The following is a 27,421-nucleotide window of genomic DNA, read 5'->3' as shown; positions in this document are numbered from 1 at the left end:
TGTGTCTGTGTGTGTGTCTGTTTGTGTGTGTGTGTCTGTGTGTGTGTCTGTATCCCCTCCCTCTCGAGCCTCCCCCACCACTCCTGTCTGTGTGTGTCTGTGTGCATATCTGTGTGTGTCTGTATGTGTGTGTCTGTGTGTGTCTGTGTGTGTGTATCTGTGTGTGTCTCTGTGTGTGTCTGTGTGTGTGTGTCTGTGTCCCCTCCCTCTCGAGCTTCCCCCACCACTCCTGTCTGGGTCTCTTCCAGCTCCCACTGCTCTGGGTGCTCCGTGACTTGGGGCCGAATTGCTCCAGCTTCTGACTCGGGGCCGCACGGCCTTCTCTCCTGTCTGTCTGTCATAGTTCCTTCTGCCTCCACTCACAAAGGCACAGATGCTTTCATTTATGACCCACTGGATAGTCCGAGAAAACCCTGCATCTCCAGCTACTCAACATAACCGCATCTGCAAGGAAGCACACTCCTAGGACGACGGTTCCCGGCGTGAGGACATGGGCACCTCCTGGGACCTGCCTTTTTCCTGCCTCATCCCTCTCAACCTTTGCTCCCATTTCCAACTAACCCACCGCTTGATAAGGCAGCCTCTGACAATGCAACAGTCATACGTTTCCTGAACTTTTAAAAGGATATTGAGAAAAAAAAAGAATCTGGATAAAGGAAAGCAATGGGGAAAAAAAAGACTGATTAGATCTGAGGTTCTATAAATTATCACTTAGCCTATTTTCTGTGATTTTATTACCTCACCTAAAAGCACAGATAATCAGGGATTTGGGGAATATGAAACATCAACCCAAGAAAGTGCATAAATCTATTACTCCTCCTTAAGCGATCAGTGTTGCTGAACCAGGGTTTAAGGTGAGAGTTATGTCTCAAAGAGAAGGCAGGTGATCCAACTCCATCCTCTTCAGTCCCCCGAGCTGCCTAATGCGTTGTGGACGACTTCTCTCTGGTTCTCTGGTTTTACTGTCTCCATCGATTCTGTGCTCTGACCTATACGAAGAGACTCAGCTCAGGCTCCGGAATTGCTGTCTTTGGGTCCTAACCGGTCAGAGTCTTCCTTAAAATAGCACCTCCTGGATGAGCTAGCTCCTTGCAACACAGGGTCTCAAAGGCTCCCAAAATCCAAGTGAAATTTACCAACAGGCTCTCCTCTAAGCCAAGCAGTAGACTCCAGAGAAAACCAAAGTGCCAGGATAAGACATGCTCCTTTTCAGGGCTTACAGGCAACTGTGCCTTTAAAGTAGGACGCATAATGTCGGAACACTTTGAAAAGTGCCCCTTTATGGATAAATATCCAGGCACACTTGCCTCAACGTAAAGTCTTCATGCAAGTATGAATAATAAGCATCTACCATCATCCTTGCGATAAATGGCTCTTTAGTGTGAGGATTCAATAAATAAGCAAGATTCACCTAACAATCCTTCTAGAACTAATGATGAAAAGTCACAAGAGAGACTTTTAAGATTCTCCTAGGGACCCACTTCTCAAGACTTTGGAAGCTTGCACCTAACTGTAAGGTTAGTAGCAGTATAAATTAATTCTTTCTTTCATGAGATTCTGTCAGAACTCCCTCTTTTCAGATTTGTTTCAATTTAAAGAATGGTGCAAACTCACCGTTCAGGTTCAAGGAATGCAGGCCTCATTCCTCAAGTATTTCATAAATTGAGGAGTCTCATTACTTATTGTGGCAGGCACTACGTGGCCTCCCCAAGAGCCACAGCCCTCTGTCAACTCAGCAGAGGTGAATTTCCATGAAATACATGCTCTCTCAACCCTTACAGCTAAGGGTGTTCATGTAATATCATTATATGAACAAGCTGCCTCCTGGCTAGTTTGGAAAAAGACAGAAATACATTAGGCAGGTTCTAATTTTCCCTTCCTTTCAGTGAGGGTGTGAGATGAGGTGCATGGTGCCACTGCAGCTACTTTGCCAACATTAAGATGATAGCACCAGAGAAACATGGTCTTTGAGCCACTGAATCATCCTGGGACTGGCTAGGTCTGGATTTCTTGTTTGGGAAAACATGATAAACACCTACGATTTGAATTACAGTATTTTAGTTAGGTATTTTGTTCCGTATAGATAAAAGTACTCTAATGGATACCTACTAACATCTGAGCTTGGATAAATGCTCAAGATGATGATTCCAAGATGGTTAATGGACTGACTAGATCCACGAGCTTCCTGAAATGTATCCACATTTTTATGAGCCTCTCCCCCTTCCAATGGCAAGATCAACTGTTGTTCAGTGTCTAAGTCATGTCAGACTCTTGTGACCCCATGGACTGCAGGACACCAGGCTTCCCTGGTGATCACGATCCCCCTGAGTGTGCTCAAACCCATGTCCAAAGGGTCAGTGATGCCATCCAACCATCTCATCCTCTGTTGCTCCCATCTCCTCCTGCTCTCAATCTTTCCCAGCATCAGGGGAAATGATAAGATCATCATCTGTGGGTTTATCACAATAAAAGTAGTTAGGACGTATCAGTTGTTCCAGATTGTAGGAGCCGTTAGAGTACAATCTGGAACTCAGTGCCTCAGATTCTCCCAACACTAGTCACATCCTGCCAGTGCTCCCAGGCCAGGCATCCGCTGTCCAGCAAACACGCCAGGCTCATTATGGTTCACGGTGACCTTCCTTCTTGGATTTCCTCCCATTAACACAAGGTAAGTCTTTCAAAATCTTCACCCTCCAAAATATCTTCCACACATGCTTCCTGTCCTCAGCGATTTCTCCCATATGCTGAATTGTCATAACAGACACTATCTGTACCACCCATTTAAATATAGCACCTAGTCTTCCTTAGCACTGACACAGTAACTGTAATCAGAAACAACAGCAAGAAGAGGAGCAAAAACAGAGAGACACACTGTTTACTCAGTTCATCAACTGGCTGGTGGGTGTGCAAAGAATCTACAGACACAACCACAGATGCCCAAGTGCAAATGAACAACACCCCCGAGACCTATAAAGTACCCTATATGTCCCATGACAGGACACCTGGTCACAGTCATTGAAAATAGATGGACGATGACAAGACTGGGACATGGGGGGTGAGTTTAATGTCGGAAGGAGAACAGAGAGAAAATGCCTATTAAAAATGTGCAGGAAACAATATTTCTACAAAAAAAAACAATAGGAAATAGTAAGGCATATATCACTTGTTATGAAATGAAGAGAAGTTATTAAATTACTGGTGTTGTGCAATTTCCATAGGGATGATATGAGACCTCATGAAGAGATAATCCATCATCAGTTGAAAACTGGGTACAAATAGGACTTAAAATATAACATTAAAACGCATGAACACACTGAACAAAAGAATCAGGTATAAAAAACACACATTACACGATTACATGAAAAATGTGAATGTAACATATATAACATCATGCAAAATTATTTTATGACGTTAGAAATTAGGCTACCTTTGGGGTGATGAATGATGAGAATGGGCATGGGGTAGCTTTGGGGACACTGGCTGCATTCTGGTACTTTTGGATTTGGGTGCAGGCTATGTAGTCTGTTCAGTTTGAAAATTCATTAGACATTAGAATATTATATGCAAATACATAATGTTTTTAAAACATCTGTCCAAGAATTTTAAAAGGGTAGGCTTAAAACACCGGGTTACCACTTCACGCCAATTAGAAGGACCAGTCAGAAAATCTGAGACGCTGATAACACCAAAAGCGTGTGGAGCAACGGGAACTCTCATTCACTGCAGGTGGGGATCGCCATGGTGCAGGTCCTCGGGAAGACGGCTTGGTGGTTCCCCCAGAACTAAACACACTCATCAGACCGTCCAGTGATCATGCTCCTTGGTAACGACCAAAGGAACTGAAAATTTATGTCCCACCCAGAACCTTCACACAAATGTTCACAGCAGCTTTATTCATAGCTATCAACCCTTGGAAGCAATCAAGATGTTTTTCAGTGGGTAAATGGATCGAGAAACTGAGGTACAGCCAGACAGTGGGATATTATTTAGTGCTGAAAAAGAAATAAGGCTTCCCTGGTGGCACAGTGGTAAAGAATCTGTCAGCCAATGCAGGAGAACAGGTTTGATCCCTAGTCCAGGAAGATCCCCTGGAGAAGGAAATGGCAACCCACTCCAATATTGTTACCTGGAGAAACTCATGGACAGAGGTGCCTGGCGGACTACTGTCCATGGGGGCGGGAGTCTCAAAAGAGTAGGACACAACTTAGCAACTGAAAAACAACAACAAAAAAAGGAAATAAACTATCCAACGATGACAGTTCCTCCAGGAAGGAACCTTGAGTGCACACTGCCAAGTGACAAGACGCCAATCTGAAAAGGGTACATACTGTACGATCCAGCCATATGACATTCTGGAAAAGACAAAACTATGGAGATGGTATCTTCCGGGTGGCACGAGTGGTAAGGAACTCACTTGTCAATGCAGGGGACATAAGAGATGAGGGTTCAATCCTTGGGCGGGAAGATCCCCTGGAGGAGGAAATGGCAACCCACTCCAGTATTATTGTCTGGAGAATCTCATGGACAGACGAGTCTGGCGGGCTACAGTCCATAGGGTTGCAAGGAGTCAGACATGACTGAAGTGACTTAGCACGCACACATGGAAACAGTAAAAACAACAACAGCAACAATCAGTGGTTTCCAGGCATTATAGGGGAAGGGAGAATGAACAGACAGGGCACAGAGGGCTGTTACGGCACTGAAACTACCCCATACGATACAGTAAAGGCAGATGCATGCGATTATAAACCTGTCCAGTGCCATAGACCGTGTACCCTGAGGGGGAACCTCACCGTCAACTGTGGACTTTGACAACGACGTGTCAACGCAGGTTCATAAACTGTCACAAAGGCACCACCTGGGGAGGGTTGTTCATGATGGGGATACCACCCACTTCTGGGCATGCAGAGGCTATCCCCTGGGTAACTCTACCTTCCTCTCAATGTTGCTGGAACCTAAAACTGCTTTTAAAAAGCCAAGTCTATTAAAAGAATCCATGGAAATTTTGTTACAAAACTCAGACAACTAGCAGTAGCAACTATTAAGTGGAAGGATTCTCTTATACGTAATTTTAACATATAATTTTCCCACATAAACCCATCTCCTCTTATTTTGACTGTGGTGTAATTTCAGAATGCTTGATTGTTTCTGACGTGGATGTTTCTGCCTTACATTCTCTTATAGCAGAATCTAATTTACGAGCTGTATGCCAATTTGCTAGATTTCTCTCCCTCTCAGTAAAGCCTATTGGGTCGAATTGAACATTTTTTAAAAAAGAGAAGCTGAGAGCTAGCAATGCAGTTAGAGACATTAGATATAAATCAGATAGTTATGAAATTTCCATTCTGTAACAATCATTTATACATTTTGTTCCTACCCAAAAGATTAATGAGTCTTATATTCTGATAACCTCTGCTTTGCCTTAAAAGTTTACCTTCAATAAGACTTCCAAATACCCAAGGCTTTTCGTTTTTATACCACCTAAAGTATCCTAATGTTTTCCGTCACAAACCAGTGTCCATCCTCTCTACAGTGAAAAACCATAAAAGTCAAATGTCAGGGATATTTTAATGCAAATATGATCCTGGTGGGTTTTTAAGCTCCTACAACCATAATTGTGGTACTAAAGATTATCAGATTATACAAGAGTTATAGCTGCAAAAAAAAAAAAGGCATATGCTGTGTGTGACCTATTGCAGACATATATTTAATATCTGAAAATAAAAAAGGTAACTTTGAGTCTATTATTCCAAAGAGAAATTAAGAAAAGAGCACAGACTAGCAAGGGAGAAATGAATGACAGGACTGAAAAGGACACATTCTCATCTGGTTAATCCCTTTGGAACTAAGATTGCCTTAAACACTTTTAATTTGATTTTTAAAACATAAATTGTGCATAACTGGTGATAATTAGGCTGCAGTACAGAACAAAGGTACTTGTCGCTCAGGAGTAAGGTATCGCCAGGACGTTCTTTGAGAGCCTGAGGCCCCAAAGGCGCACTCTATCACGACCCTTCCCAAGGATACTTCCTAAGTAGGAAAGAGACCCACACATACTCAGAAATGTTTTCACCAAAAGACTGAATCCAAGGAGTTTGGAATGGATTTGAGGGTCAAGTAGAAAGTGGATACTGTACTCTGAGTTTCAACAAACCAAAATACAAGACTGAAAAGAGGGAGCACTTGAAAAGATAATTGTTTAAATACATGATATGAGTTTCAAGTCAGTCTAAGAAGCAGCGGCAAGTCTGGAAGGGGTGCACTCAAGACTGTGCATATAGGTCCAGGGTGTTATTACTACCAGGACGCTCTGCTCTTCAAACCTACACTTCCTCCCTCATGGGGGAAAGCCGCTCCTGCTGCAGCTTATGGAGACACCGGGAAGATAGAGGGGTGTGTGCGGGCACTTGGGGGACCGTGGACAAGGTGATGGCCATGCCGTGTGTGAGGTCAAAGATTCAGTAATTCACAACACAACAGGTCTTTAACCAAAAATGAAAGCGAAAGTTGCTCAGCCGTATCTGACTCTGTGACCCCATGGACCAGAGCCCACCAGGCTCCTCTGTCCATGGCATTCTCCAGGCAAAAATACCGGAGTGTGTAGCCATGCCCTTCTCCAGCGGACCTTCCTGATCCAGGGATTGGGCTCGAGTTTCCTGCAATGCAGGCAGATTCTTTACCATCTGAGCTACTGGGGAAGCCCCCAAGCCTCACCTGTAACTTCTGTTTTAGTTTTGCCTAACGACTGTTCAGTCACTCAGGCATGTCCAACTCTTTCTGACCCCATGGACTGCAGCACATCAGGCTTCCCTGTCCTTCACCATCTCCCAGAGCTTGCTCAAACTCATCTCCATCGAGTTGGTAATGCCACCTAGCTATCTCATCCTCTGTCGTCCCCTTCTCCTCCTGCCTTCAATCTTTCCCAACATCAGGGTTTTTTCCAATGAGTTAGTTCTTCACATCAGGTGGCCAAAGTATTGGAGCTTCAGCATCAGTCTTTCCAACGAATAGTGAGGGTTGATTTTCTTTAGGATTGACTGGTTTGATCTCTTTGCAGTCCAAGGGACTCTCAAGGATCTTCAATATCAGCATGCTCAGCCTTCTTCATGGGCCAACTCTCACATCCCTACATGACTACTGTTAAAACCACAGCTTTGATTATATGGATCTTTGTTAGCAAAGTAATGTCTCTGCTTTTTAATATGCTATCTAGGTTTGTCATAGCTTTTCTTCAAAGGAACAAGCATCTTTTAATTTTATGGTTGCAGTCACTGTCCGCAGTTATTTTGGAGCCCAAGAAAATAGAGTCTCTCACTGTTTCCATTGTTTCCCCATCTATTTACCATGAAGTAATGGGACCAGGTGTCATGATCTGAGTTTTCTGAATGTTGAGTTTTAAGCCAGCATTTTCACTCTCTTCTTTCACCTTCTTCAAGAAGCTCTTTAGTTCTTTGCTTTCTGCCATAAAGGTGGTGTCATCTGCATATCTGAGGTTATTGATATTTCTCATGGCAATCTTGATTCCAGCTTGTGCTTCATCCAGCCCAGCATTTCAGATGAAGTACTCTGCATGTAAGTTAAATAAGCAGGGTGACAATATACTCCTTTCCCAGTTTTGGACCAGTCTGTTGTTCCATGTCTGGCTCTAACTGTTGCCCCTTGACCTGCATCCAGGTTTCTTAGGAGGCAGGTCAGGTGGTCTGGTATGCCCATCTCTGCCATGTTGGGAAATTCTCCGTGTGCGCTTTCTGTCTTTCTCGCTGGATCTGTGCTGTCGTGGAGAATCTGTGCATCTTCTCTGCCCACAGTGCATCCAGCACTTAGCTCGGTGCCCTCAGCCCCTCACAGGGATACTTCACGTTTGATCGATGGGTAGGCATTATTAGTCAATGTGACAGTCTGCATATAGGTGAATCTGAGAAGGCTCTGAATGATCTGACGTCCTCTTGTGTCTGGCAGAATTTTGACGCTGTAACAAAAGCCACTGCTGCATCAAGGGAGAGTGATGCAGAAAGGCAGTGAAGGGAGGCACTCACTACTGAACCAGCCCAACCATCCTAACCTTAGGGCACACAGCCCTCCAGCAGCACAGCCCAGAGAAACACTACCTATGAGAGTCCAATAGAACCAAAGGGTCAGGCAGGCTCAGCCACAGTTTTATTTTAACAGACCGATAAAAGAAATCCCACTCAAAGCCTTTCCTGGAACTCAGGGACTCACTAGAGCCTCACCCTCATTGTGGTTGCCCCTGGCAACTGGCCGTCAGCATTCAAACAGAGAACAGTGTGGCGTGTTCTGTGCTCTCTTATTTACTGTAGAAGAGACGCTGCTGTGTTGGTTCCGGCTGCACAAGAACTGAATGTAAAAAGCTTTCAGGGTTAGCAGCTGCATTTGAGAGAAGAGAGACTGAGGCATGGCTCAACTGTACAGCTGGGAAGACCCAGGGACGGCTCTCTGCCTGATGCTGAGTGGGGCATCTGGAAGGGAACGTCCCGGGACTGACTTCATGTCCCAGGCATGAAGTTGTTCAGTCTTAGACATTTCCCACCCAGCCTGGTTGCCCTGGACTGCAGGCGTGAGGGGAGCCTCCAGCAGCCCTCTCATCTCCCTTTGAAGTGATGGATGCATGGGCCCTCGGATCCTGAGTGACAGGAATGTTCATGCACCTTGGGGAGGACAGGGATGGGAGTAACTGCAAACTACCCAAACCACTGCTGTTCCCTAACTGCCAAAGTGAGCGATGGGCAATCGTATCATCAGATCTTCAATGGCCGTTGCATACACTACACTTGTGCTCAAACAAAAGCAAAGGTAGGAACATATGCTTCACGATTTCTGAAGGAGATCTCACTTCCTTTCTATTGATTAAAAATAGTTGCCAAAGTCCACAACTTTTATGAATTTTTAATTAATAGAAAATATCAGCAAAATTATAAAATAGAAGAGTATATATCTTTCCCAATTCCCTTCCCCAATCCCTCTCAGATCTAAGCATTTAGATTTCAACAGCTGCATGGATGTTTTTCTGTTCAGTCAGATGCTGTGTTTTGAATCGTGAGTCCAAGTGACCCAGGAACTCTGATCTCATCATAAACCTCATTCACACAGCAAACAACTCTCTTTTCACAACTGCCACTGAAACCTCTCCACTGTTAGACAAGTGTTGTTGAAACTTCAGTATATAAACGGCCAGAATGAACCACTTTTAAAAGAACTTTCCCACCACTGTTTAAACTAATACCCTAGTTGAGATAAAATTCACATAGCATGAACTTTACCTTTTTAATGTATACAGTTCAGTAATTTTTTAATGAGTTAAAGATCTGTGTACTCAACACCACTACTGAATTCCAGAGTATCTGCATCACCTCCAAAAGAAGTCTCATTATGATGCACGGATGTAGGTTCATCAGTTGTATCAAATGCCCCACGATGGGAGGGGATGTAGATAATGGCTGAACCGTGCATGTTTTAGGGTAGGATATATATGGGGAATCTCTGTACCATAGCTTCAATTTTGCTGTGAATTTAAAACTGCTCTAAAAATATAATGTCTTTATAAAAGAAGCCATCTCATACCTCTTAGCAGAGTCAGCAGACCCTTCCTCCTCTCCTCATTTCTGGTAAACACTAATCTACTTTTTATCTCTATGGTCTGCCTGTTGCAGAATCCCACAATATGTAGCCCTTTATGTCTAACTAATTATGAGTGAGTCTGTGGCTCAGAGGTTAAAGCGTCTGCCTGCAATGCGGGAGACCTGGGTTTGATCCCTGGGTCGGGAAGATCCCCTGGAGAAGGAAATGGCACCCCACTCCAGTATCCTTGCCTGGAGAATCCCATGGATGGAGGAGCCTGGTGGGCTACAGTCCATGGGGTCTCAAAAAGTTGGACACGACTGAGCGACTTAACTGTTTATTAACTGTTAACTATGTCTAACTACTTTCACTTGTGCTCAAGTTTTAGCTATGCTGTAACATGCATATGTATTTAATTTTTATAGCTGAATAATACTTCATTGTATGGATATACCACACTGTTTATCTATTCACCTGGTGAGGGACATTTGGGTCATTTTTGGCTATTAGGAATGTCTCTATGGACATCTGTCCCTGGAGAAGGAAATGGCAACCCACTCCAGTACTGTCACCCGGAAAATCCCATGGGCAGAGAAGCCTGGCAGGATACGATCCATGGGGTCCCAAAGAGTCGGACGGAGCAACTTTCACTTTCACCACTTCATCTTGTTCAAAGAGGCTACACAATTTTACATTCCTACTAGTACTATATGAGGTTCTAATTTTTCCACATCCTCACCGATATTTGCACAAAATTTGAATAAAAGATTTATTCAAATCTTTTACCCATTTAAAAATGAACTGTTTGTTGCATGATTTAAGCTCTTTGTATACTCTGAATACTAAATGTTTATTGAATATATGATTTGCAAATATATTCTCCCATCCTGGGGGTTCTCTTTTCAACTTCTCCATAGTGACCTTTGAAACACAAAATATGTTTATGTTGATGGAAGTGTTATCTATTTTTTCCTTTGGTTGCTTGTGCTTTTAGTGTCATATCTGACAAACAGTTTCCTAACAGACTGGTTCCAAATAGGGAAAGGAGTACGTCAGAGCTGTCTATTGTCACCCTGCTTATTTAACTTCTATGCAGAGTACATCATGAGAAACGCTGGACTGGAAGAAATACAAGCTGGAATCAAGATTGTTGGGAGAAATATCAATAACCTCAGATATGCAGATGACACCACCCTTATGGCAGAAAGTGAAGAGGAGCTAAAAAGCCTCTTGATGAAAGTGAAAGAGGAGAGTGAAAAAGTTGGCTTAAAGCTCAACATTCAAAAAATGAAGATCATGGCATCTGGTCCCATCACTTCATGGGAAATAGATGGGGAAACAGTGGAAACAGTGGCAGACTTTATTTTTCTGGGCTCCAAAATCACTGCAGATGGTGACTGCAGCCATGAAATTAAAAGATGCTTACTCCTTGAAGGAAAGTTATGACCAACCTAGATAGCATATTCAAAAGCAGAGACATTACTTTGCCAACAAAGGTCCATCTAGGCAAGGGTATAGTTTTTCCAGTAGTCATGTATCGATGTGAGTTGGACTGTGAAGAAAGCTGAGTGCCGAAGAATTGACGCTTTTGAACTGTGTGTGGTATTGGAGAAGACTCTTGAGAGTCCCTTGGGCTGCAAGGAGATCCAACCAGTCAATCCTAAAGGAGATCAGTCCTGAATGTTCACTGGAAGGACTGAAGCTGAAGCTCCAATACTTCGGCCCCCTGATGCACAGAGCTGACTCACTGGAAAAGAACCTGATGCTGGGAAAGATTGAGGGCGGGAGGAGAAGGGGACGACAGAGGAGGAGATGGTTGGATGGCATCGCTGACTCAATGGACATGGATTTGAGGAAGCTCTGGGAGATGGTGAACGACAGGGAAGCCTGGAGTGCTTCAGTCCATGGGGTCACAAAGAAGTCAGACATGACTGAGTGACTGAATAACAGATAGTATCACAATACTTTTACTGTAGTTTTAGGGTAAATTTTAATATCATAGATGTAAGTCCTTTAGCTGTTCTTTTTCAAGATTGTTTTGGCTGGTCTGAGAGCCTTGCATTTTCCTATGAAGTTCAGAATTGGCCTGTCAAGTTTTGCAATGACACCAGCTGGGCTTTGACATGGAGCAGGTGAATCTTCGGATGATTCTGGGAACTGCCGCATGTTAACAATGGCTCACCCTCTAACCCATGAGCATGGGATATCTTTCCATTTGCTAAGATCTTTAATTCCTTTCAATTACGTTTCATGGTTTTCAGTGCACAAGTCTTACATTTTTATTGTTAAGCTGATTCCTAAATGTCTTATTTCCTTGGAAACTAATGTAAGTGGAATCATTTCTAAACTTCATTTTGAACTGCTCATTACTAGTGTACAGAAATATGAATAATTTTTGTATAATTTTGCATCTTCCAGTGTTGCTGAACTGACTTATTAGTGATGCTTCTGTGTGTTTGTGGACTCTAAGATTTCTATACACAAGTTCATGCCATCTATGAATAGAGACAGTTTTACTTCTTTCTAACCTGGATGTCTTTTCTTCCCCTTGTCAAGGATAACCTGATATTCAGCAGGATCACTGCTAACCATTTCAGTGTGAAGCATAATATGAGCTGTGGGTTTTTTATAGATGCTCTTTTTCAGGTTGGGAAAGTTTCTTTCTACTCTTTGTTCGTTCAGGGTTTTATAGAGAGGGGATTTTGAACTTTGTCAGACGCTTATTCTGTGCCTATTGAGATGATCATGTTGTTTTTTTTTTCTGTCTTTATTCTACAAATCTGAGTGCACTACCCTGATTTTTCATACGCTAAACCAAATTTTATTTCCTGGGATAAGTCCCATTTGGTCATGGTATATAATCCTTTTTTGGTTTGGTAATTTGGTTCACTTTGTTAGTATTTTGTTATGCTTTTTGCATCTGTGTTCAGAAGAGATATTGGTCTGTAGCTTTCCTGTGGTATCTTTATTGAGTGTTGGTTTCAGGGTATTTGTTGTTGTACTGTTGGTCAGTTGTATCTGACTCTTTGTGACCCCATGGACTGCAGCCTACCAGGCTTCCCTGTCCTTGACAATCTCCTAGAGCTTGCTCAAACTTAGTAAAGAAATAGCAACCCACTCCAGTATTCTTGCCTGGAAAATCTCATGGATAGAGGAGCTTGGCATGATATGGGGTTACAAAAAGCTGGACATGACTGAGTGACTAAACAATAACAGCAACAATAAATTGGAGCTAAACATACCTGAAAATTTGCCTGCAATTTTTGTACCTGTCAAAAAATGCATTTTTTTCCATCATAAAGTCTAATACCTGTATAGTCTATTTATCGAGGACTGGAACATTTTTTTGTCCACACAAGTTGACACTTAACACAACAAAGGAGAGTGGATAGTCACACACAGTTTATGTGTGGTGATACTGTTCTCCTATCATGACCCCATACGTTTATCTTATGGGCAAAGGCTTTCTTCTTGTCCTAATGTCACCACTCTCCTGCTGCTAAATTCTTACCTCTCTGTGGAAGTCCAACTTCACATATGCCTTTCTCCGTGAACTTTCTCATGAAGGGTTTTATCTCTTTCTTCTCAACTTCTATACAACTTATATTTGAAACTTTCAATAATCCATGCCTATCTATGTTTTTTTTTTTTTCTGTAGACTTTTGCTGACAATTTTTGTCAGTTTTTCTTCCCTGAGAGATTTCTGATTCTGTTTCATGCTTCCTTTATTTCATCAGTAGTATCTAATAAGTAGTTTATCCTTAGCTCACACTTAGTATATGTTGTTTTAATAATGTTAATTCATCCCTGATAGAATATCCAAGAATACCATGAGACATATAAAATCATTATATTTATAAGGGCAAAGTCTTTATTTAAGCTGATCAAGTATAAATAAATATTTGTGAATTTTGATACATGCCAAGAATTTACCCTAGTCAGGAATTCTCTGACAAATTCATAGCATGTACAATGAATGTTTTTCACTGAATGCTTATTACGTCATTTCACCATATGGCACAATGAGAATTAGAATCGAGGGAACATAAATTACACAGTAGGCAGTTAGAAAAAAATCGCCAAGTAAAATCATGCCCTCTCTCCCTTACAGCAACTTGCTTTTCCAGGAATAAGCGTAAGTACCTGGTGTCAGCAGTATCACCGAGGTGACAATCAAGGAGCAGATGACCAGGATGACGAGCAGCGCGATGGCTATGCCTTTCCAGTTTCTCTGTGGAGGGTTACTCCCCACGAGCTCCTGAAACGACAGCACAAAAGAGAAAATCTGTGAGTCAAATAAGGAACTAAAATAATCCAAGTAACTACACTTCAGTCAAATCAAGATCTCGGGTATAGGCTTCCACGGTGGCTTAGTGGTAAAGAATCTGCCTGCCAGGGCAGGAGACACAAGAGACGTGGGTTCGATCCCTGCTCTGGGAAGATCCCACATGCCTCGGAGCAACGAAGCTCCTGGACCACAACTCCTGGGCCTGCACTCTAGGGCCCAGGAGCCACGACTACCTGGCCCACGTGCTACAACTTCTGCACTCTCACTGCCCAGAGTCCATCCTCTGCAACAACGGAAGCCGCTGGTGCCAAACGCATGCACTGAAACTGGTGCGCGGTCCTCTCTCTCTGCAACTAGAGAAAGGCCTGCACGGCAAGGAGGACCCAACACAGGCAAAAATAAATAAAGAGCTCCGGGGTAGTCTCATCCCTGAAGCGGAGATCAGTTCCTTTCTCTTCCTTCTGCCTCAGGGTCCAAAGGACCCAGGCTCCCTTCCCTCATCTTATGGCAAAGCTTTATCTCAAGAAGAATGTGATATTATGTTATGTTTACAGCCTTTTCTGTAACTTAACGCTTCTCCACCCAATAGACTTGGTTCCACATCACAGGGTGACTATGCAGTTTCTCATTGCAGTCAACCTATTAAGTGCCATCAAATCAAACCCAGGTATGATAAAATTTCCAGCCTCAACCTCTCATCTGTCTCTTCATTGATACCCACACTGTGAACTTCTATTTCAGCTATGACACGCAAACGTTTGTCTGCCTACTTCTTACCATCTTGTACCTTCTTCTACCTACAGCTCCTCAAATAAAGCTTCAAGATTTCCCAGGTCTCACTTCACTAGGTAACCCATCTATCCCTTCTCTAGGGTTTTAGTCCCCTCCACAGAGCTGTATTTGAGGGTGAGAGGAAGGATCTGGAGACATAGTTAAGGATAATAAAGATTTACTAAATCTAAGAAATTAATCAGCATATTGGCTCCTGAGAACAAACTTGCAGTTTCAAATCAGGATGATTATATAACTTACAGTCCAAACTAGGATCCTTGGGGAGACAAAGGGGGTAATATTAATAAATAATAATAAATACAATAGTTACATACCAATAATTATTATTATTAATTATGCAAGAGAGACAGGAACTCTCCAGGGCAAATTTAAGCATAAGGTCACACCGCAAATGAACTACTCACTACTGTCTATACATAGATCACAAAATATTCTCTCCTGTAGTACCCATGATTGCAACTCATATTAACTACAAGTCAAAATGCAACAGAATGGAGATAGTGTCAAAAAGTAGTAATGTGAGGCATAGATACAACTTTGTCCCAGGCTGAAAGTTCATTAGAATGTATCAAATGGCTGCAAATCAAAATGAAGAAAATACTCAACCACAGGACAGCAAATAATTAACATCTGACATCCAAATATTTAATACTGGCTATCCAGGCTACAGAATTAGGAAAAAAATTGACTTGAGCTAATTAACACTGGCCATCCAGGTTTGAGGACCATCATAACTTGAGCAGGAAAGAGTGCTACAGTTTTTAGAAATTTTGACCAGCATTCTTATGTGCCATCAAGAACTTAATTTGCCTGTTAAAAAGTGGTTTTCAGCATTTAAAGATAAGACTAAACATAAGCATGAAATTATGATAAAAAGGCATACTGAGCCAATCTCCTTTCCTATTGGATAGAGTTTCCTATGCGAGGAAATCACGGGCCAATGACAAGAAGTGATCAGATCTCACTGATTGAGCAGCTTTTCATTTCACCTGAGTTTACAGAGGAAACAAGCCCTTCTCACTAAGAATGAGAAGAGCGTACGGCTTGCAGTAGCACACTCCTCACGCTATCAGATGTGCAAGATCTCTCACAGACCCAAAGCAGACATTTCTCAAGTACTGTTCAGACTAAATTCAGAGTCAACATCCAACATTTGAGCAATTTCATACTCCAGATCAGTCTTTCTCAAGACAGAGAATAAGTAAATTAGTCGTATGGTCTTCATCAGCTCAAACAATGGACATCTTTTAAATTTTGTTTCTAATAAGAATAATCTCAGATTTGAAATTTTGTTTTAAACACATTTATTAACTTCTATGCAGAGTACATCATGAGAAACATTGGGCTGGAAGAAGCACAAGCTGGAATCAAGATTGCCGGGAGAAATATCAGTAACCTCAGATACGCAGATGACACCACCCTTATGGCAGAAAGTGAAGAGGAACTCAAAAGCCTCTTGATGAAAGTGAAAGAGAAGAGTGAAAAAGTTGGGTTAAAGCTCAACGTTCAGAAAACGAAGATCATGGCATCTGGTCCCATCACTTCATGGGAAATAGATGGGGAAACAGTGGAAACAGTGTCAGACTTTATTTTTCTGGGTTCCAAAATCACTGCAGATGGTGATTGCAGCCATGAAATTAAAAGATGCTTACTCCTTGAAGGAAAGTTATGACCAACCTAGATAGCATATTCAAAAGCAGAGACATTACTTTGCCAACAAAGGTCTGTCTAGTCAAGGGTATAGTTTTTCCAGTAGTCATGTATGGATGTGAGAGTTTGACTGTGAAGAAGGCTGAGCGCCGAAGAATTGATGCTTTTGAACTGTGGTGTTGGAGAAGACTCGAGAGTCCCTTGGACTGCAAGGAGATCCAACCAGTCCATTCTGAAGGAGATCAGTTCTGGGTGTTCTTTGGAAGGAATGACGCTAAAGCTGAAACTCCAATACTTTGGCCACCTCATGCGAAGAGTTGACTCATTGGAAAAGACTCTGATCTTGGGAGGGATTGGGGGCAGGAGGAGAAGGGGACAACAGAGGATGAGATGGCTGGATGGCATCACCGACTTGATGGACGTGAGTCTGAGTGAACTCTGGGAGTTGGTGATGGACAGGGAGGCCTGGCGTGCTGCAGTTCATGGGGTCACAAAGAGTTGGACATGACTGAACAACTGAACTGAACTGATTAATATTAGATGCCCTTGTAGAAGTTTATATGAAAAAGACAACTAAAATAGTATACAGAGACTTAAGGAAAACAACTAAGACTTTTAGTTTGCATCAATTTTTTTTTGCATCAATTTCTTGATTGGCCAGGAGCATAACTAATTTACTTGCAAAAATGCAGTTGAATGAATGTTGCAGCAATGTTCCAGTAGACCTTTCCCTGGCCCAAGTACACTCACAGTATGGTGTCCAAGTCTGGGCTGAATAACGTTAGAGATAATGATGGACAGAGTACGTCCATAAAGAGGATACCAAAGATAGAGACACTGCAAAACGTCATATGAAGCAAGGCTAAGGGAAGAGTTCAACTTCAAAAATCAGTTAGAGTCTCTATTCGAAGTATCACATGCAAGAGAGAGAAGACTTCTGCAGAGCTGTAGAAGGCAGAGTTGCAATCAAAAGGAAATTTCACGAAGACAAAATTATGTAAAACAAACAAACAAGACTTCAGAATTTCTAACCATTTGCATTGCTCATGACAGAGCGGGCTGTTTCACCAGAAAGTGAGGAAGGTGGATGAACACCTCGCAAGGATGCAGGAGGGCCAGTCCAGGAAAGGAGGTGGAGACGAGAGATCTTGCAAACTTCAAACACAGGGTACCTTCTATGGAACACAGGGCATGGGAAAGAAAGATGTTGAGACGGCTCGGCAAGCGGGAAAATGAATGAGGGTCAGGACAGTTCAGAAGAAGGACAAAGGCTCTGCTCCTTCATGCTCACTGGGCTAAGAAAAGATTTTGCAGAGAAAACCAATTCAGTATATATTATTAGATGGAAGAATCATAATAATATAACCAAACAGGTGTTGATAGCAGAGTCTGCTTAGGTGATTCTGGATCGTTGATGCCATTTCTTAAGGACAGATGCATCACACTGTCTTTCAGGCAACACTCTTACATTTAAAAAGCAGGGTCATTTCACCCTCAGAAAAGCAGACCGTCCATACTAAATTCCGAATTTTATTTTCAAAAGTAACTTTTTAAACTACACAAACAATATCGCTACAATAACCATAGGAAACAAAGAGGAAAAACGCACGAACAACCTCGGCAGCCCAAAAGAACCAAAGTTTCCATGTTTCCGTCTTCCTCTCCAGTGCTGATGTGTGTGCATATTCAACTCTTACACGGGTGTTTAATAATAACCAGAACATAGATCTGGTTTTTGAGTTAGAGTGCAGAGTGACAGTGAACATCCAACCTGAGCATCTGATCTGGCATCCCAAATTCAGGCTTCCTCGTCTTCACTTGTAGGATATGAACTATGAAAAATGTGAGCAAAATTGTTCCCGTTTCTCAAGAAGGGCAACTTTCCGCTGCAATGTTGAGCTTCGGCAGTGCCCTTCTCAACATCATTACGTATTTTTTGCCTAGAATGATGAGAATGACGCTGTAATATGTTCCCTGTCCTGTTTGGTACCACATGCATACCGTGGAGATCCAATAAAATTTAATTTACAATTAAACACTGGCCTGAGAAGGTGAACAAATCCCCCATCCATCCATCCATCCATCCAATATTTATCCAAGGCTCACTCTGCCAAGCCCTGTTCTGTGGACTTGGTATGCACTGTTAGCAACTCGACAAGTCCAACAGCTTTCATTTTTCCCATATTCCTTTCTTGTATCTTAGTGTAGGGACAGGGGACAAACAATAAACAGACAAACCCACCAAGAAAGCTGCCTCCCCTCTGTCTTCACCTGCAAACGTGGAGGAAAGGCCACGTGAGGACAGAGAGAAGGCGGCTGGCTGCAACCCAAGGAGACGGCCCTCACCAGACCCAGCAGCTGGCACCCTGACCCTGGACTTTGGTCCCTGGAACCGTGAGAGAGAAATCTGTGTTTAAGCCACCTGGGCTGTGGCGGTGTGTTATAGCTGCTCCAGACAGAGTAGGACATGGGCTGACACCTGAGGGCAAGCAATTCAGGGAGAGGAAGAGGCAGTGTGCGCTCCGGAGCGGAGGGCGGCAGAGAGACAGTGGCCTGGGGGCCACGGGGATGAGGGTGGGGTGACCACGCTGAGCAAGGAGGGTGGGCGTGGGCAGCCAGGAAAGTAGGGTCTGGACGCCACAGCACGGGTTTTGGCGTTTCCTCTAAGGGCAAGGCATATGAGCACTGCAGGGCATGAACCAGACTCCCACAAGAAGATCCCCAGGGGAGCTGCTACACGGAGGGCAAAGAAAAGGAAAGAAGGGTGTGCCCGGAAGGGACCCACTAGGAGGGGCGACGGAGGTTTGTCCCAGGCAGTAGTGGCGCGGGTTGTGAGAAGGGGTTAGCCCTGGACACGTGGCAGAAAACGCCAGTCAACAGTGCTCTTCGGAGCAGAGGCTACGCAACAGGGACACATTTATATGCCCCTCCTACCCTTGGAGCCCCCTCTGAGGAGCCTGGCTTCTGTGCTCAAGCGATGGGCACCTCACTACAAAGTCCCCTCCTTCCCTCCACCTCTGAGCTCAGCCTCCCACTCTCTGCTCACAACTTCCTGCTCCTGGAGCCGCCTCCTGGCCTGTCCCCATCCCCACCCCACCCGCACCCTCTGCAGCTCTGTGTGCAAGGCTTGATCTCCGTTTCCTGACATTCCTCTCTAGCCTCATTTCAACAGGCAAATCCCTTCACCTTCTTTAGTTGTCAGCTAAAATATCATCTCTGACATTTCAGGAAGCTTTGCCTGGCTTCACTGGCAGAGTCCATTATTCTTTCCACCTGGACACAAATGCAATAGTCTGTAAATGCTCTTCTGTAACGTTGCTGCACTACTAACTGGCGCATTCCACGCGGGTTGTGAGAAGGGGTTAACCCTGGACACGTGGTAGAAAACGTCAACAGTGCTCTTTGGAGCAGAGGCTACACAACGGGGACACATTTACATGCCCCTCCTACACTTGGAGCCCTCTCTGAGGAGCTTCATCTGCAGGCTGCAAGCCACTTAAGGAACTTATCCTGATGTTCATGATCACGATGCCTGGTATGAAACCCAGGGCACCACAGCGCCCAGGGCCTGTGGGCAGAACGGATGAGTGAATCTACAGATGCCTTTATGAGAAGGAGCTTTGATATTTGCCTGCACATCTGTCAGAGACGCAACTGTTGACTGATACAGAAAGTAAAGCGTTAATATACGTCTGATTGCATGAACTATGCCATAAATAGCAATTGGTCCTAAAAGCCTAATGCAAACTGACATCTAAGGCTGCCAATTCCCTCGTACCTAGTGACGTAACTGTTGCTCATACTTATTTTTAGCTCAGACAGAAAGAAAACAAAGAACTAAAACCAAACAACCTTTTCCTGGGTCATTTGGTTGTTTTAAATATAAAATTCATCTTCCCAGAGTGCTATTATCTTAGTAGTTCCTAATCAGAGCTTGATATTTTTTTTGCCAAGGTCACAACATTAGTTACAGACCCCACGATGTCCTGTGAACTGATTCAGAAAAGACTCCGTTGGATGCTGACTCCCCTGCAGGGACCACCTGTGCCCTTACAGCAGGTCTGCTAGAGAGGCCCTTTGGTCTCTCTGCAAAAATCTGACATCTCTTTATTTCATTTATTTTGACCGTGCTGAACAGCATGTGGAATCTTAGAGACCTGACCAGGGATTGAAGCTGTGTCCTCTGCTTTGAGAGAGCAAAGTCTTAAACCACTCGACGACCAGGGAAGTCCCAGTCTGCAGCATCTTATCTCGTCCTGAGCTCCATGTACCTTCATCACACCTCATGCCTTCTGATGAGGAGTAGAGAATCAAATGAAAACTCAGGGGTGATTATTTAAAAAAGAGACACCAAGACTGCAAAGGTGGAGAAAAGAAAGGAAGGGTGGGGATGAGGAATCTAGAGTGCGGCTGTCAGAGGATAAATGCACACGTGTCTGAAAGCCCGTTAACGTCTACAGACACTACAGAAACCTGAATCAACGTTGTGTTACTACTGACTGTGATCCAAACGATGTCTGGGCAACACCTGACATGCGATAGGGGGAAACTCAAAAGCACACAAAACTTCCTGTCCTGGATAAAGAAGGTAAAGGGTGCAGAGACCACATTTCCTTCATCCACTCTCTTCACACCAGAAGCTCCAACGAGGAGAAATGAGCACTTTAACTTCTGTTGGGTCCCCGGCGTAGGGTAGTGTAGGTTGCAGCTGAGAGACTCCACCACAGTGATGCAGAAATAACCACCTCGCCTCAAGTACTGTGTGCGCTGTGGCTAAAGGGACACAGGGACAGCCAGCAGGAGTGAGACTGGAAGGACTTCTCTGGTGGCCCAGAGGTTAAGACGTCACCTTCCCATGCAGGGGGGCGTGGGTTCAATCCCTGGTCAGGGACTAAGATCCCACATGCCTGCCAGCCAGAAAACCAGAACATGAAACAGAAGCAATCCTGTAACAAAACTCAATAAAGACTTTAGAAATGGGAAGAAAAAAAAATGGTGCACATTAAAAAAGTATTTAAAAAACAAGAGATGAGGCTGGAGGCTGACTTCTGCAGGACACTAGGGGTTGTCCTAAAGAAGCTCCCCATCCCAGGGGACAAGAGCACAGAAACTGCAAGTCAGGAGCGACGGGGGTGGTGGGAGGAGGGCAGGGGCCACAGGGACAGCTGAGGTCCAGGCCTCGCCGGCTGCGACAGGGACAGCTGGCCGTTGCATGTTTTATTTCCCTTTGCTGAAGGCAGAGAGGTCAACCAGATGGCCCACTCACCAGGGAAGGAGGAAGTGAATTCAATTATTTTTCTCAGAATAATCCATCTTTGAGCTAATCAATTTCATCTTCTACCATCAAGCAGCTTTCCGAAGAAAATTAAGGCTAGAAGACTGGTTCTGGCTCTCAAAATGGAAATCAAAGCTGGGATATCACTAGACCCAAGTTTAGGTCGCTGATAATTTAAATGTCCCCAGAGGACATGTCCGACTCTGCCACCCCATGAACTGCAGCACGCCAGGCCTCCCTGTCCATCACGAATTCCCGGAGTTCACTTACACTTCTGTCCATCGAGTCAGTGATGCCATCCAGCCATCTCATCCTCTGTCATCCCCTTCTCCTTCTGCCCTCAATCCCTCCCAGCATCAGAGTCTTTTCCAATGAGTCAACTCTTCGCATGAGGTGGCCAAAGTATTGGAGTTTCAGCTTCACCATCATTCCCCCCAAAGAACACCCAGGACTGATCTCCTTCAGAATGGACTGGTTGGATCTCGTTGCAGTCCAAGGGACTCTCAAGAGTCTTTTCCAACACCACAGTTCAAAAGCATCAATTCTTCGGTGCTCAGCTTTCTTCACAGTCCAACTCTCTCATCCATACATGACCACAGGAAAAACCATAGCCTTGAGTAGACGGACCTTTGTTGGCAAAGTAATGTCTCTGCTTTTGAATATGCTATCTAGGTTGGTCATAACTTTCCTTCCAAGGAGTAAGTGTCTTTTAATTTCATGGCTGTAACTGCCCCTAATTCTGCATGTCTGTAACTGAGTCTGCTTTCCTGGCCCCCAACTCTGCAGGAGCTACAGCTCACATTTTCTCCTTTGACTCTGCTAAATACCCCCCCATCTGGTGTTTACCCTGACAACACGCTTCCCCTTGTGGTTACACAGCAGAAAGAAGGTCGCAGAGCCACCAAACTATCAGACCCTAAGACTCTGGGTTGCTGATGCCAGTGTATGACTGACTTTGAAACAGTGCAAGACGACGAAGTCAAGCTCCTATCACCTTTGCTCCTCATCACCGACTCCTGACTAGGAGCCCTTGCCGTACATAAGCCGCTAGATGTCTTATGGGGTGGGGGCACAGTTCTTGAGACATAAGCCCACTGAGTTCCCCTCTCAGCGGCTGAGAGTGAAAGCCACCTTTCTATTTCCTCCAAATTCTCTCTCCATTTCTTCATTCGGCTTCGGTGGGCAGAGAAGGTTGAGATTTTGGCTGGCAACTTTCCAAACTTCACAGCTTAGTCTGACTTGGACCTGTTTTGATAGACTGTTTTATAAGGCATCATGTTGCTCCATAAGTCACAAAAGTAAGTGCACTATGATCCGATCAAGGTCAGAGGAAATTTCACAATCTATCACGCTCAAGAGAAACCTCTTTCAGTAAAAAATATGGCTATGAAATTAAGTTGCAGAATTTAAAATTGAGCATTTGCATCTCACATTGCTGTGTATGATAATGATGTCTTAGAAGCATTTTAGATAATGTCTGCCTTTGCCTTGACTCACTGAAACCCACAGGCAATTTAAAGACAAGTTTCCTACACTGGGCAGCCTTTAAGCAAACTCAACACCTCACTTCCTGATGTCAACATTCCTGCAGGCCGTCATTCACTATTAAATAACGAACAAGTCTCAAAGACAAGACTCATCAGCAGTTTAATGACAAAGATTAAAATAAATTAGCTTAACTTTTCAAAAGGGCTTGCCCCCTGATACAGTCTTCTATCAAGGTACATGGACTCCTTGAGAAATTACCCCAACTGCCCTCCTCCCCCACCCATGGTGCTCCCTCAACCACTCTGCACCCGCCCATGCCCCGCCCCAGCCTCAAGTGACTGGCCCAACCTGGGTCAGAATTCTGCCGCAGGATTTTAGGGATGAGGTTAAAATATTATAACAGGGAAGAATCTCTGTATTCTCTTACAAGTTTATCACTAAAACGATGTTGCCTATAAGCTTAAATTCTACATAATGGCCCATCTCTGGGAACCTTGCCTTGCAGGTAATGAGCAAGATGTTCAAATACCTCTGTTTAGCTCACAGGAAACATCTTACCAGCCCACCTATGGATGATCACAGGAAGGAAGAGATTAACACATCCCCTCAGGAGGCTGACCAGAACCAGGAAACATCTGACTTTACTCCTTCCCCTTTCAGAGCAGAAGAATCCTGAATTCTGTCTCAGGCATGATGGTTCTTTGGAACACTAGTTCCCCATCTTCTTGATCAATTGGTTTTCCAAATAAAGTTGGAATCCGCCTGCCATGCAGGAGACCCTGGTTCGATTCCTGGGTAGGGAAGATCCACTGGAGAGGGGATGGGCAACCCACTCCAGTATTCTTGGGCTCCCCTTATGACTCAGCTGGTAAAGAATCCGCCTGCAATTCAGGAGACCTGGGTTCGATCCCTGGGTTGGGAAGATCCCCTGGAGAAGGCATGGGCTACCCACTCCAGTATTCTGGCCTGGAGAATTCCATGGACTGTATAGTCCATGGGGTTGCAAAGAGTTAGACATGACTGAGCGACTTTCACTTTCACGCCTTTCCCCAGCAACTGGCTTCCCACATTACTGACCTGTCTTGCGGCAAGCACTATGAGTTTGGACTCTGTAACAATATTCCAACTTATTCTTGCCTTTGTCATGAAACACAAGAACGGAGGAGGCATGGGGGTGGGGAGTGTCTGCTCCCATTTGGCATATGGACCCTGAAGGAGACAGAAGCGGCTGACAGAACACGAGGAATGAATTAGACCAAGACACAAAGAGACAAGGAGCGGGGAGAGAGAGCAGTCCCACTGGTTTTGAATTTCTTGACCTAATTTTTCTCCTGGGGCCTGAATAAATTTTTCCCTTAGACTTAGCAGCACACTCCTCTTTCTCCATGAAATACTTTATTTCCTATTTTACTTACCTAGCCTGAGCTGATTCCTGAAACTTGGGGACAAAGAAGCCGACACATGTCACATAGAAACACCCAGCTCAGCAGCCCAACATCCCGTCGGCACTGTGCTTTCAGAAGACATTCTGTGCATACGACCTGAGCCACAGATCATCTATGAGGAGTATCTTATGGCCAAACCCACACCTGAAAATGAGGTGAAAATTTTAACTACATGCTTGATGTATAATATCAAAATATCAAATTTGCTAACTGAATGTGTAACTTTCTTTGAAAAGACCAGCTCTTCCATAAGTATGCATAGTTATTTTTTCCAGGGAAATGCTGAGTGAAATTCAGCAACCCTAACCCGCACATCCACACAAGAACCCACACTTGTTATTATCAGTGCTCGAGTGTGCCCTCCGAGACAGGAGGTGAGTAATTCAAGCTGAAGCAAATGCAGCCAAGACAGCTGGCGCGACAGTGATCCTGAGCGTCTTGAGAGGGCGGGCTGTCCCGAGGTGTTTGCTGTCTTCTTGTTGTTGTGAAGAGCCAACTCAGTGGAGAAGACCCTGATGCTGGGGAAGACTGAAGGCAAGACGAGCAGGGGGCAACAGAGGAGGAGATAGTTAGATATTATCACTGGCTCAATGGACATGAACTTGGGCAAACTCCAGGAGACAGTGGAGGACGGGGAAGCCTGGTGTGCTGCCGTCCGTGGGGTTGCCAAGAGTAGTACACAGTTGAAAGACTGAACATCAACAACTGGCTTAGAATGGCTCTTTCCAGTAGCTCCATGTGTAACAGCTATTTTTATAATCAAGAATGATCTATAAATTACAGATGCAAAAAACAAACTTATGGTTACCAAGGGGTAAGAGGAGGGAGGGATAAATTGGCAGACTGGGATTGATATACACATCCTCCTATACATAAAATAGATAACTAATAAGGACCCAATGTATAGCATAGGGAACTCTATCTACTCAATACTTTGTAGTATTGGGGAAAAAAAAACTAAAAAAGAGTAGATATATGTCTGTGCATTAGCTGATTCACTTGGCTGTATACTTGAAAACTAGCACAATACTGTATATCAACTATACTTCAATTAAGAAAAAGAGAATAGTCTATGCCAGCACTGTCATTAATTCAGTCTAACAGAAAGGCATATAGCATCAGAGAAATTATGAACTACAGGAATACAACTGATAAACCATGTAATTCCATCTGCCACTGTCCTCATCTTTGCTGTGAAACTAACGTGTCCACAGGTCCGTGTGTTTGGGATGAGGACATCTCTGGGGTCAGGGAGATGATTATTTTGCCAACCACGGGGTGTATTTCATGTAATGAAACGTTATACCTCAATGGAAATACCAACCTTCTACTACATGCAGTGTCCTAAGGAAGATCACAAATAGAGCTGAGAGTGAAATGGAAAAGACCCTAAGGAATATACGCTGAATAATTTCATTCCCTCGTGGCTCAGCAGTGAGTAATCTGCATCCCAGTGAGGGAGAAGCAGGTTTGGTCTCTGGGTTGGGAGGAGCCCCTGGAGCAGGGCATGGCAGCCTACTCCAGTATTCTTGCCTGGGAAATCCCATGGACAGAGGAGCCTGGGGGGCTAAGTCCATGGGGTCGCAGAGAGTCGGACACGACTTAGCACTGTTCACTCTCTCAGTCCTGTCCAACTCTCTGTGACCCCATGGACTGCAGCAAGCCAGGCTTCCCTGTCCTTCACCATCTCCTGGAGCTTGCTCAAACGCACGTCTACTGAGTCGGTGATGCCATCCAACCATCTCCTCCTCTGTCGTCCCCTTCTTCTCCTGCCTTCGATCTTTCCCAGCATCAGGGTCTTTTCCAATGAGTCAGTTATTCACATCAGGTGGCCAAAGTACCGGAGCTTCAGCTTCAGCATCAGTCCTTCCAATGACCATTCAGGATTGACTTCCTTTAGGACTGACTGGTTGGATCTCCCTGCAGTCCAAGGGACTCTCAAGAGTCTTCTCCAACACTACAGTTCAAAAGCATCAATGGGATTGCAGAGAGTCAGGCACAACTTAGCAACTCCACAATAAACACAGTTCAATATTGGGCAAAATTGCACCCCAAGCATAGGGTGCACACTTGAGTCTACAAGGACAACCAAGAAAGGAATTCCCATAAACATGAGGCTGCTGGATAACTCAGCAGTGAGAGCAGAGTCGCAGTTGGAGAGGGGAGGCCTGGCAGGACTCTCTTCTGACCCAGACGGAGGCTATAGGGCTGTTTCCTGGCACACCTGTCTGTCAGCTGTCTGCTTCATGTTATCCAGCTTTACACCACAGTATTTCACAGTGCTAAGGGGAACTGCGCTCCGTGTGCGACAGCCTGGGGACTGGCCACGCGCGAAGTAAGGAGACACTTCCCAGAGCTCACAGCTGGTAGGAAGGGACATCAGGCCAAGGAAATGACCCTGGGGACACAGACGATGCACAGAAAGCCAAGGGCTGCTGCTGCTGCTAAGGTGCTTCAGTCGTGTCTGACTCTGTGCGACCCCATAGACAGCAGCCCACCAGGCTCCCCCGTCCCTGGGATTCTCCAGGCAAGAACACTGGAGTGGGTTGCCATTTCCTTCTCCAATGCATGAAAGTGAAAAGTGAAAGTGAAGTCACTGAGTCGTGTCCAACTCTCAGCGACCCCATGGACTGCAGCCCACTAGGCTTCTCCATCCATGGGATTTTCCAGGCAAGAGTACTGTAGTGGGGTGCCATAAGCCAAGGGCCATGAGGGGCCTAATGATGGGAGGTAGGGCCAGGTGGCAGGCAAGGGCTCTTTGAGCAAGAGACATTTGAGATGAAGGGTGTGCAGGAAGGAGCCAGGTGAGCACCTGGGAAGGTTGCCTGCATGGGGAAAGCTCAGAGCAGAGGGTGTGGGCCTGTGCTCAACGTGGCTCAGTTGCCAGCCGCGTGGTGTCCAGGACAA

At 44.5% G+C, this 27,421-nt stretch overlaps 1 protein-coding gene across 3 annotated transcripts in view; it reads right to left on the bottom strand.

The window, feature by feature from the left end:
• DPP6 (dipeptidyl peptidase like 6) overlaps positions 1 to 27,421 on the bottom strand; it is a 966,644-nt gene that overhangs the window by 362,019 nt on the left and 577,204 nt on the right. For all 3 annotated transcript variants that reach the window (XM_040260134.1, XM_040260132.1, XM_040260133.1), the window contains exon 2: positions 13,720 to 13,834. In XM_040260134.1, the coding sequence (XP_040116068.1) occupies positions 13,720 to 13,834 (115 nt within the window). The remainder of the gene's footprint in view (positions 1 to 13,719; positions 13,835 to 27,421) is intronic.

This window comes from Oryx dammah, unplaced genomic scaffold (assembly GCF_014754425.2).
Source record: "Oryx dammah isolate SB20612 unplaced genomic scaffold, SCBI_Odam_1.1 HiC_scaffold_18, whole genome shotgun sequence".
NCBI classification, from domain to species: Eukaryota; Metazoa; Chordata; class Mammalia; order Artiodactyla; family Bovidae; genus Oryx; species Oryx dammah.
The sequence above is the reverse complement of the archived record's forward strand: the minus strand, read 5'-3'. Positions and strand labels throughout refer to the sequence as shown.